This window comes from Electrophorus electricus, chromosome 1 (genome assembly GCF_041902795.1).
Source record: "Electrophorus electricus isolate QZ-2024a chromosome 1, ASM4190279v1, whole genome shotgun sequence".
Taxonomy (NCBI): Eukaryota; Metazoa; Chordata; class Actinopteri; order Gymnotiformes; family Gymnotidae; genus Electrophorus; species Electrophorus electricus.
Window position 1 is genome coordinate 590,001 of NC_137497.1, and position 12,500 is coordinate 602,500.

General features: G+C 44.9%; 1 protein-coding gene across 2 annotated transcripts in view; it reads right to left on the reverse strand.

Annotated features, from left to right (window-relative positions):
• The window catches only part of slc1a3a (solute carrier family 1 member 3a), a 19,011-nt gene extending 10,449 nt beyond the window's left edge, over positions 1-8,562 (reverse strand). Inside the window, exons 1-3 of one of the 2 annotated variants that reach the window (XM_035526499.2) lie at positions 8,358-8,562; positions 4,874-5,130; positions 3,916-4,053 (exon numbers count right to left, since the gene is read on the reverse strand). In XM_035526499.2, coding sequence (XP_035382392.1) covers positions 3,916-4,053; positions 4,874-5,042 — 307 coding nt within the window. In that variant the 5' untranslated portion in view covers positions 5,043-5,130; positions 8,358-8,562. The remainder of the gene's footprint in view (positions 1-3,915; positions 4,054-4,873; positions 5,131-8,357) is intronic. The other variant, XM_035526501.2, reaches the window with a different exon arrangement.
• Between the last annotated feature and the right edge of the window lie 3,938 nt (positions 8,563-12,500).

Below are 12,500 nucleotides of genomic sequence, written 5' to 3' on the forward strand. Positions count from 1 at the left end.
AAAGAGAATGAGAAAGAGGGAGAAAGAGAGAGGGAGAAAGAGCGAGGAAGAGAGGGCTAAAGAGAGAGAGAGGGACATGTGTTAGTGTTCATTCAAAGAGTCTTTTGTTGCTTTGCACCATGGTCACTCTGACATCTGACCTCATGCGTTTTTGAAGTCACACACACACACACACACACACACACACACAGTTCAGAGAAAGAGATTACTGCACACACACACACACACACACACACACACACACACACACATTCTCATACTCATACACACACACACCCCCCACACACACACAGTTCAGAGAAAGAGATTACTGCACACATACACACATACACACACACACACACACACTAACACACATACACACACACACACACACACACAGTTCAGAGAAAGAGATTACTGCACACATACACACATACACACACACACAGTTTAGAGACAGAGATTATTTCACACAGACACAGATGCACACATGCGCACACACACACACACACACACACAGACACACACACACACACAGACACACACACACAGTTCACACACACATGCACACACACACACACAGACACACACACACACAGACACACACACACAGTTCAGAGGCAAGTGTTTCCTTAGTTGGTTTACATTTTCTGCATGATTACTGTGTGCTGTAGTCTGCAGGAAATTCAAGACTTGAGTGAGGAGATCTGAAACTATAGAAGTAAGAATTTCTCTCTCTCTCTCTCTCTCTCTCTCTCTCTCTCTCTCTCTCTCTCTCTCTCTCTCTCCTCTCTACAACCCTTTACATCTCCCTGGTGCCCCACCTCCCCACCCTCCACCTCCGTCTCTCTGCTGTTTAAGTCATTTGATACAGATTTAGGACAATAGCTTCAGGAGTCTCCCACTGTCAGACAGAAGCTTGTTTGTGTTCATGTATTAGATTATCTTCTGATCTCCATGGGGAGTGGGTGGTTTATAACAAAACATGCAAAAATCTAATTCCAATAAGAAATAAATCAATAAGAACTCTTTAAAATCTTTCTCTTGAGGGAACCCCCCCCCCCCCCCCAGATATAGGGTTAGGGTAATCCTCAGATTTAGGGTTAGGGTTTAAGGTTTAGTGGTTATCCTCAGGTTTATGGTTAGGGTTTAAAGGTTAGGGTTATCCTCAGGTTTAGGATTAGGGCTTAAGGGCTGTGTTTATCCTCAGGTTTAGGGTTAGGGTTTAAGGGTTGTGTCTATCCTCAGGTTTAGGGTTAGGGTTTAAGTGTTAGGGTAATCCTCAGGTTTAGAGTAAGAGTTTAAGGGTTAGGGTTATCCGCAGTTTTAGAGTTGGGATTTAAGGTTTAGTGTTATCCCCAGGTTTAGGGTTAGTGTTATAGACAGAGCCATAATTAACTCCAGTTACACAGTTAAAAATAAATCGACAATTTAAATATTACAGTATGTCAAGGAGGGAGGGAGAGAGAAAGAGGGAGAAGAAAGAGAATGAGAAAGAGGGAGAAAGAGAGAGGGAGAAAGAGCGAGGAAGAGAGGGCTAAAGAGAGAGAGAGGGACATGTGTTAGTGTTCATTCAAAGAGTCTTTTGTTGCTTTGCACCATGGTCACTCTGACATCTGACCTCATGCGTTTTTGAAGTCACACACACACACACACACACACACACACACAGTTCAGAGAAAGAGATTACTGCACACACACACACACACACACACACACACACACACACACATTCTCATACTCATACACACACACACCCCCCACACACACACAGTTCAGAGAAAGAGATTACTGCACACATACACACATACACACACACACACACACACTAACACACATACACACACACACACACACACACAGTTCAGAGAAAGAGATTACTGCACACATACACACATACACACACACACAGTTTAGAGACAGAGATTATTTCACACAGACACAGATGCACACATGCGCACACACACACACACACACACACAGACACACACACACACACAGACACACACACACAGTTCACACACACATGCACACACACACACACAGACACACACACACACAGACACACACACACAGTTCAGAGGCAAGTGTTTCCTTAGTTGGTTTACATTTTCTGCATGATTACTGTGTGCTGTAGTCTGCAGGAAATTCAAGACTTGAGTGAGGAGATCTGAAACTATAGAAGTAAGAATTTCTCTCTCTCTCTCTCTCTCTCTCTCTCTCTCTCTCTCTCTCTCTCTCTCTCTCTCTCCTCTCTACAACCCTTTACATCTCCCTGGTGCCCCACCTCCCCACCCTCCACCTCCGTCTCTCTGCTGTTTAAGTCATTTGATACAGATTTAGGACAATAGCTTCAGGAGTCTCCCACTGTCAGACAGAAGCTTGTTTGTGTTCATGTATTAGATTATCTTCTGATCTCCATGGGGAGTGGGTGGTTTATAACAAAACATGCAAAAATCTAATTCCAATAAGAAATAAATCAATAAGAACTCTTTAAAATCTTTCTCTTGAGGGAACCCCCCCCCCCCCCCAGATATAGGGTTAGGGTAATCCTCAGATTTAGGGTTAGGGTTTAAGGTTTAGTGGTTATCCTCAGGTTTATGGTTAGGGTTTAAAGGTTAGGGTTATCCTCAGGTTTAGGATTAGGGCTTAAGGGCTGTGTTTATCCTCAGGTTTAGGGTTAGGGTTTAAGGGTTGTGTCTATCCTCAGGTTTAGGGTTAGGGTTTAAGTGTTAGGGTAATCCTCAGGTTTAGAGTAAGAGTTTAAGGGTTAGGGTTATCCGCAGTTTTAGAGTTGGGATTTAAGGTTTAGTGTTATCCCCAGGTTTAGGGTTAGTGTTATAGACAGAGCCATAATTAACTCCAGTTACACAGTTAAAAATAAATCGACAATTTAAATATTACAGTATGTCAAGGAGGGAGGGAGAGAGAAAGAGGGAGAAGAAAGAGAATGAGAAAGAGGGAGAAAGAGAGAGGGAGAAAGAGCGAGGAAGAGAGGGCTAAAGAGAGAGAGAGGGACATGTGTTAGTGTTCATTCAAAGAGTCTTTTGTTGCTTTGCACCATGGTCACTCTGACATCTGACCTCATGCGTTTTTGAAGTCACACACACACACACACACACACACACACACACACACACACACACACACACACACACCACACACATTCATCAGCCCCTCCCCCAGAATGCTTTCCTCGTTCAGCTTTTCACAGCTCTCCCCAAAACTTCAAGCACCTATGCACACACACACACACACACACACACACACACACACACACACACACACACACACACACACACACACACACACACACACAGGCATATCCAATGCCCACACAAATCAAATTCACATTCAGATCAACACCTCCAGGAGGATATTACTAAAATACAACTATTTAAATAAATAAATAAATTCGCTCACCATAAACTCAACACCCTCAGCAAAACCGAGCACCCTCACCATAAACTCAACACCAAATGGAAAAACTCACTTTCAGAAACACGCTATCAGCAGAAACCTATTACTAACAGAAACTCAACACAAAGGAAATTAACACTAACAGGACCCCCCAACATAAACACCTAGAGCCCAACACCTCACAGTGGAATGGATCATATTGTTGTGTTAAAAAGTATTTTTGCGGGTTTGCCTTGTTTTCCATTGTGTTGTGTTGTGGTTCTAGTTTGTATTGTTTTGTTTATAGTATCATGTAATTGAGTTACATTATGTTTGAGGTATTATGTCCTGTTATTTTGCAATGCATGGCTTGGTGTTGTGTTGTGTTGTGTCATGCTGTGCTGTATTGTGTTGTGTTGAGTTGTGTTGCGTTTTGTTGGGGTGTATTCTACTGTGCACTGTGGTGCTGTGTGTTGTGCCCTGCTGTGCTGTATTGTGTTGTGTATGTGTTTTGTGTCCAGTGGTGCCATGTACCTGTAATTAAACTGGACACCAGCAGGGGGAGCACTAACATCTGCAGCAGGCGCATCAGCAATTCCCCAGGAAATGAGAAGTACTTCATCTCACGGTAGGTCATCTTAAAGGGCCGCAATGCGAAGCCCAGAGCTATTCCTGCATCACACAGCACAAGCCCAGTTATACTTGCAACATTACACAGTTACACCTGCAGTATTACACATTTAGACCTGCAACATTAGTTACACCTGCATCATTACACAGTTACACCTGCAACATTACACAGTTACACCTGCATCATTACACAGTTATACCTGCAACATTACAGTTATACCTGCAGTGTTACACAGTTACACCTGCAGCGTTACAGTTACACCTGCAGTATTACAGTTACACCTGCAGTCCGTGGACATCAGTGTATGTGGAAGAGTATGAGACATTTTAATTTATTTAATAAGTTCTGACTTCACCATCAGATTTCATGAAGCATTAATTAAACCCTGATTTCATTACACCTTAAGTAATTGTTTGACTTCATTATGGGTAGTTCTTTACAACACAGATATTGTCATGTATAAGTTAATTAGGGTATACCCTGAAGGCCAAACCCTAGCGTCATGTATGAGTTAATTAGGGTATACCCTGAAGGCCAAACCCTAGCGTCATGTATGAGTTAATTAGGGTATACCCTGAAGCCTGAACCCTGATTCTTAGTTTCATGTATTAGTTAATTTGTGTATACCTTGAACCCTGAACCCTGACCCCTGACCCCTGGTATCATTCATGTGGATGTCTCTAGGGGAACTTCCACAGGAATCATATGGATGCTATATAACAGTTTATTTCTGTTCATCACCTCATAAACACACACACACAGCTATGCAAACACACACATCTACCTAGCATGCACACATATATGCACACACACAGACACATGCACGCACTGACCAATGATGACACAAACACACACACTGACCAATGATGACAGCAGTGACAGTGAGGATGACGAAGGCATTCTTCGTGAAGAAGGCTCGGACATGGCGATGGTTGATGTTACGCATGCGGAGCGATCGCTCAGTTATGCGGTCCCGTAACTGCCTCATGCGGTTGCGGGGCTGCTGTGTCTCGCAGTTACTCTGAGTCATACCTGCAGAGGGCACCAATCCTCACACTGCACACTCAACACCTGTAGACAGCTTTAGTACTGAGCTCCGTCTGAACAGGTCTGCAAGACTGAAAAGAAAGTCACACTTATTTACATTATATCAGGTAATATTCAAAGTAGCATCTGACCAAAATATCAGTGAAATATTGATTTAAATATTTAAATATAAATGAAGGAATACACTACTTTGAACCATCTCCAAAAACTGACTGTAAACTAGTTTGTGGTCTGTAGTTTGTGGTCTGTAATTTGTAACTATTAACTTTAATTCAGATGATTTATTCAACTCAGAATAACTTAAATATTTAATGTAATTGACACATGGAAACCTGTAAAACTGTCTTTCAAATTAGCAAATGTAACAGTTTAAAACCAGTAAATATAACTGTTTACACCATCAAATGTAGCCATTTGCTCTTACCTTGTAAATTTTCCCCAATTCCTGGCAAGAAGTTACAGTACGCAAACACACATAAACTTATAATAGGGATAATACAGCCACATAAGACACCCAGAGTACCGTGTACACTGTATGGTTCACAGTACAGAGCAGCTGCTGTGGCTGTCCTGAGATGGAGAGCAGGTATTCCATCACCAGCCAGGTGTAAGAGAGCAGCTGTAACTGGGCTAGTACAGCCCCTGTGACCCACTCTATACTGGGCTAGTACAGCCCCTGTGACCCACTCTATACTGGGCTAGTACAGCCCCTGTGACCCGCTCTATACTGGGCTAGTACAGCCCCTGTGACCCGCTCTATACTGGGCTAGTACAGCCCCTGTGACCCACTCTATACTGGGCTAGTACAGCCCCTGTGACCCACTCTATACTGGGCTAGTACAGCCCCTGTGACCCACTCTATACTGGGCTAGTACAGCCCCTGTGACCCACTCTATACTGGGCTAGTACAGCCCCTGTGACCCACTCTATACTGGGCTAGTACAGCCCCTGTGACCCACTCTATACTGGGCTAGTACAGCCCCTGTGACCCACTCTATACTGGGCTAGTACAACCCCTGTGACCCACTCTATACTGGGCTAGTACAGCCCCTGTGACCCACTCTATACTGGGCTAGTACAGCCCCTGTGACCCACTCTATACTGGGCTAGTACAGCCCCTATGGGCAACTCCACACTAGGCTAGTACAGCTCCTGTGACCCACTCTATACTGGGCTAGTACAGCCCCTATGGGCAACTCCACACTAGGCTAGTACAGCTCCTGTGACCCACTCTATACTGGGCTAGTATAGCCCCTGTGACCCACTCTATACTGGGCTAGTATAGCCCCTGAGACCTGCTCTAGATTGGGCTAGTACAGCCCCTGTGACCCACTCTATACTGGGCTAGTATAGCCCCTGAGACCCACTCTATACTGGGCTAGTATAGCCCCTGTGACCCACTCTATACTGGGCTAGTATAGCCCCTGTGACCCACTCTATACTGGGCTAGTACAGCTCCTGTGACCCACTCTATACTGGGCTAGTACAGCCCCTGAGACCTGCTCTAGATTGGGCTAGTACAGCCCCTATGGGCAACTCCACACTAGGCTAGTACAGCTCCTGTGACCCACTCTATACTGGGCTAGTACAGCCCCTGAGACCTGCGCTAGATTGGCCTAGTACAGCCCCTATTGGCAACTCCACACTAGGCTAGTACAGCTCCAAGTTTGTATCTGGTTACACACAACATCCTCAGGTAACTGTGTATCTGATCATATAGAATGTCCTCGAGTAACTGTGCATCTGATCACACAGAACCTCCTGGAGTAACTGTTTATCTGATCACATAGAACGTCCTTGGGTAACTGTGTATCTGATCACACAGAGCATCCTCGGGTAACCGTGTATCTGATTACACAGAACCTCCTGGGGTAACTGTGTATCTGATTACACAGAACGTCCTGGAGTAACTGTGTATCTGATTATACAGAACGTCCTTGGGTAACTGTGCATCTGATCACACAGAACGCCCTGGGGTAACTGTGTATCTGATCACACAGAACGCCCTGGGGTAACTGTGTATTTTATCACACAGAACACCCTGGGGTAACTGTGTATCTGATCACACAGAATGCCCAGGGGTAACTGTGTATCCGATCACATAGAACACCCTGGGGTAACTGTGTATCTGATCACACAGAACGTCCTTGGGTAACTGGGTCTGCTGCAGTAAGTGGACTAGGAGCAACACTGTACATTCATAGTCTCTGAGCAGGAATTCACAATATGCTGCAAATATCTTTAAGAACAAGATAATACACCCAACATATCCAGGAAAATGAAATCATCCTCTCAGTAAAAAGAATAACAAAAAGTGCTTAAAGTTAGTAAACATAAACATAACAAACACATACTTGCAAACTCAGCATATAAACATATTACAGTTAAACTTAATCCTTCAGTTTAAGACAGTAATCATAAACATGTGTGTCTAGTCTCCTGTAGTAAGGTGTAAACGTCTATACAGCCTACAGGTAGCCTACAGGTAGTCTACAGGTAGTCTACAGGTAGGTATTTAAACAACTGAAGTGAAAAAAGCTGTGATACTGGCTTAGCGAAGTCATTTACAAAATACGAGACGTGACACGTGAGCGTTACGAGAAGGCAGCAGCAACGCTTTTGGCCAGCTTTGCCTTTAGCTTCAATTATCCAGTTCTCTGAGACATTCTTCTAGCTGGTCTCCTCCCTGGATAATAGATTTATGGAGTCTAGCACCACTCACACTGCAGCCCCCAGGCTGTGCGGCTCAGACACTCTGAAAAGAAGCTCTTTCTCATGTCCAAAGAGTCTCTCAGGACCCACAAACAGAAGTTATCAAATACTTTATTTACCCATTGCTCCACGTGTGCTGGAACCAGTGCCAGAAAAAAACATACCAGCTACACACACATGCACACACACACACACACACGCACACACACACGCACACACACACGCACACACACACACACTCACACACACACGCACACACACACACACACACACACACACACACACACACACACACACACACACACACACACACACACCCACACACACATATATACACACACACACACACACAAACATATATATACACACACACACACACACACACACACACGCACACGCACACGCATGCGCGCACACACACACACACACACACATGCATGCACACGCACACGCACGCGCGCACACGCACACACACACACACACACACACACACACACACAGGACTTACGTGGTCACAGTGAGCATTAAAACAATTCTCCATTGAGAAACTCAGAGGCACCAAACGCAAACCAAGAAAAATACTCACAGTGGAAGAGCAGCGTGACCTCTGTCCTGCCTGGAGTTCAGAGGAGACTGGAGAGAAAGTGTGACTATTCAGTTAGAGAGAGAGAGAAAGTGAGAGAGAGAGAAAGAGAGAGAGAGAAAGAGAGAGAGTTGGGAAAGAAGAGAGGAGGGAGCAGTCTATAGTGGGTGTGAGTCTGAAAGGGGAGCAGAACCAATCACAGAGAGGAGGGAAACTTAGAGGAAGTAGTAAACACCGAAATACAGAGAGAAAGAGAGAGAGAGGGAGAGATTAAGAAACAGGAGGAGAGTGAGGAAGAGAGAGAGAGAGAGAGAGAGAGAGAGAGAGAGAGAGGTTGAGAGAGAGACAGAGAAAGAGTGAGGGAGAGAGAGAGAGGAAGAGTGAGGGAGGTTGAGAGAGAGAAGGGGGTTGGGACTAGATGCCAGCTCACCTCAGAGGAGGGTCTCTTTAAAACAACACTTATGTGTGCATGTGTGAGTGTGTGCGTGTGTGAGTGTGTGCGTGTGAGTGTGTGCGTGTGTGTTGCGTGTGTAAGTGTGCATGTGTGAGTGTGTGTTGCGTGTGTAAGTGTGCATGTGTGAGTGTGTGCGTGTGTGTTGCGTGTGTAAGTGTGCATGTGTGAGTGTGTGTGTGTGTGTTGCGTGTGTAAGTGTGCATGTGTGAGTGTGTGCGTGTGTGTTGCATGTGTAAGTGTGCATGTGTGCGAGTGTGTGAATATGTGTGAGCGTGTGTGAGCATGTGTGAGTGTGTGTGCATGTGCGTGCGTGTGTATGTGTGAGTGTGTATCCAGGCTGGTCAGACTGACCTACTACCACTATGGCGCTCACTGAATCTTGCCGTCTATCTGCTGTTAAACTTGCAAGCCTTATGTTTGTGAGAGAATGCCAAGTTAGGGTTAGTTAGGGTTAGAATTAGTCTTGAGTTTATGGTTAGGGTTAGGATTAGGATTAGGATTGTTAGGGTTAGGGTTGGGGCTAGAGTTATGGGGGTTACAGTTAGGGTTATGAGGATTAGAGTTATGAGGGTTAGGGTTATGGGGGTTACAGTTAGGGTTATGGGGTTAGGGTTATGGGCTTAGGGTTAGGGTTATGGGGGTTACAGTTAGGGTTATGAGGGTTAGGGTTATGAGGGTTAGGGTTATGGGTCTTAGGGTTAGGGTTATGGGGTTAGGGTTAGGGTTAGGGATATGAGGGTTAGGGTTATGAGGGTTAGGGTTATGGGGTTAGGGTTATGGGGGTTAGGGTTATGGGGTTAGGGTTAGGGTTATGAGGGTTAGGGTTATGGGTTAGGGTTATGAGGGTCAGGGTTATGGGGTTAGGGTTAGGATTATGAGGGTTAGGGTTATGAGGGTTAGGGTTAGGATTAGGGTTAGGCTTATGAAGGTTAGGGTTATGAGGGTTAGGGTTAGGGTTATGAGGGTTAGGGTTATGGGTTAGGGTTATGAGGGTCAGGGTTATGGGGTTAGGGTTAGGATTATGAGGGTTAGGGTTATGAGGGTTAGGGTTAGGATTAGGGTTAGGGTTATGAAGGTTAGGGTTATGAGGGTTAGGGTTAGGGTTATGGGGTTAGGGTTAGGGTTAGGGATATGAGGGTTAGGGTTATGAGGGTTAGGGTTATGGGGGTTAGGGTTAGGATTATGAGGGTTAGGGTTATGGGGTTAGGGTTAGGGTTATGAGGGTTAGGGTTATGGGGTTAGGGTTAGGGTTATGGGTTATGAGGATTAGGGTTATGAGGGTTAGGGTTATGAGGGTTAGGGTTATGGGGGTTAGGGTTGGGGTTAGGGTTGTGAGGGTTAGGGTTATGGGGGTTAGGGTTATGAGGTTAGGGTTAGGGTTATGGGGGTTAGGGTTAGGGTCATGAGGGTTAGGGTTATGAGGGCTACAGTTAGGGTTATGAGGGTTAGGGTTAGGGTTATGAGGATTAGGGTTATGAGGGTTAGGGTTATGAGGGTTAGGGTTATGAGGTTAGGGTTAGGGTTATGGGGTTAGGGTTAGGGTCATGAGGGTTAGGGTTATGAGGGTTACAGTTAGGGTTATGAGGGTTAGGGTTAGGGTTATGAGGGTTAGGGTTAGGGTTAGGGTTAGGGATATGAGGGTTAGGGTTATGAGGGTTAGGGTTATGGGGGTTAGGATTAGGATTATGAGGGTTAGGGTTAGGGTCATGAGGGTTAGGGTTATGAGGGTTACAGTTAGGGTTATGAGGGTTAGGGTTAGGGTTATGAGGGTTAGGGTTAGGGTTAGGGTTAGGGATATGAGGGTTAGGGTTATGAGGGTTAGGGTTATGGGGGTTAGGGTTAGGATTATGAGGGTTAGGGTTATGAGGGTTAGGGTTATGGGGGTTAGGGTTAGGGTTATGAGGGTTAGGGTTATGGGATTAGGGTTATGGGGGTTAGGGTTATGAGGGTTAGGGTTAGGGTTAGGGTTAGGGTTATGAGGGTTGAGGTTATGGGGTTAGGGTTAGGGTTATGGGGTTAGGGTTAGGGTTATGAGGGTTAGGGTTATGGGTTAGGGTTAGGGTTATGGGGGTTAGGGTTAGGGTTATGAGGGTTAGGGTTATGGGGTTACAGTTAGGGTTATGAGGGTTAGGGTTAGGGTTAGGGTTATGAGGATTAGGGTTAGGGTTATGAGGGTTAGGGTTATGGGGGTTAGGGTTAGGGTCATGAGGGTTAGGGTTATGAGGGTTAGGGTTATGAGGGAACTCCATGAAGTCTTTTCAAAATTGCTGTTTCCCTTTTTTTCAAAGCATTTGCAAGCTCATATATAAGAGGACATTGTGTAATTTATACTTTAGCAGACTGAAAGAGAATAGATGACAGAGAGACAGCGAAAGACAGAACTACAAAGAGAGGGAGAGCCACAGACAAAAGGAGAGAGAGACCTTGGTTTGAATTAGATAAGAAAAGCAGCACACCACACTTACCTTGTCCCCCCCTCTCTCTCTCTCTCTGTCTCTCTCTTTCTCTTACTCTCTCTCTCTCTCACTCTCTCATTCCCCCTCTCTAACTCTATCACTCAGGCTTTATCAGTGTCTCTCACTCAGAAATTAGTTGTGTATTGCATTATATTGTCTCCTGGGATTGTGACATCAACACTACTCTTTCTTTGATGGGAGAGCCCTCAATGAGCGAAGTATAGCAAGAAGAGGAATAGAGAGAAAGAGCAAGAGAGAGAAAGAGAGAGAGAGAGAGAGAGAGAGAGAGAGAGAGAGAGAGAGAGAGAGAGAGAGAGAGAAAGAGAGCATCAGGATCAAGATATTAAATATACAGTACACCTGAGCTACACCTGAGCAACAGTGGGCAGATTATTCAACCTCGTCCTAAGTTCAGGCTATGGTCCTGTTGTGGAGCCAGGGGGTGTTTAAACCCAGTTCATAAGAGTGGAGAGAAACCAGACCAGAACAATATAAGAGGCCTGTGTGTGAGCAGTAGTCTGGGCAGGAAGGGCCAAACGTGTGCGAATCAGTTAATAGTTTAATATAACAGGGTAAATCCAAAAATCATAGACAAAAATCAGTCTCATGAAACAGAACCGGAACGAAACAGTCCTGAAGGCCACCAAAGACAAAGTGGCAATCCAAGGACAAAGCCAAGAAAATGCGAAGCAGTCAAAACAGAGGGAGGGCTATGAATATCGCTCAGTGTGCTCACAGGAACAATAAAGAGGCAGAGGAATTAAATAGGGCTAAAAACAGGTGTATAACATTATTACTCAGGGGACAATGACCCAGGGGATTTTGGGGAATGTAGTGAAGCACCCCAGCATTAGCCTCATTTGTCAGGGCTACTGGACAAGGATTTTGTCCTTCCTCAATAAACACAACATCCAAATCACGGAGCAACTAATCACATTTATACCCTATACACTCAATAAACATGTAAATCAGACAACAATGGAAAAATCTTTGACTGTTTTGTTGATTTCAAAAAGGCAGGAAGGACTATATTAAAAACTTTTAAAAAGTGGTGCAGGGAGTAAAGTCTAATACGTTCTTAAATCAATGTATTTGGGAAATAAATGTGGTGTAAGAATTGGCAGCAAACATACAGAGTCCTTCACTCTGGAGAAAGGGGTGAGTCGGGGTGCAGTCTCAGTCCAGCACTGTTTAATATTTACACCAGTGAGTTTGCGGGACAGTCTGCATCTTCTG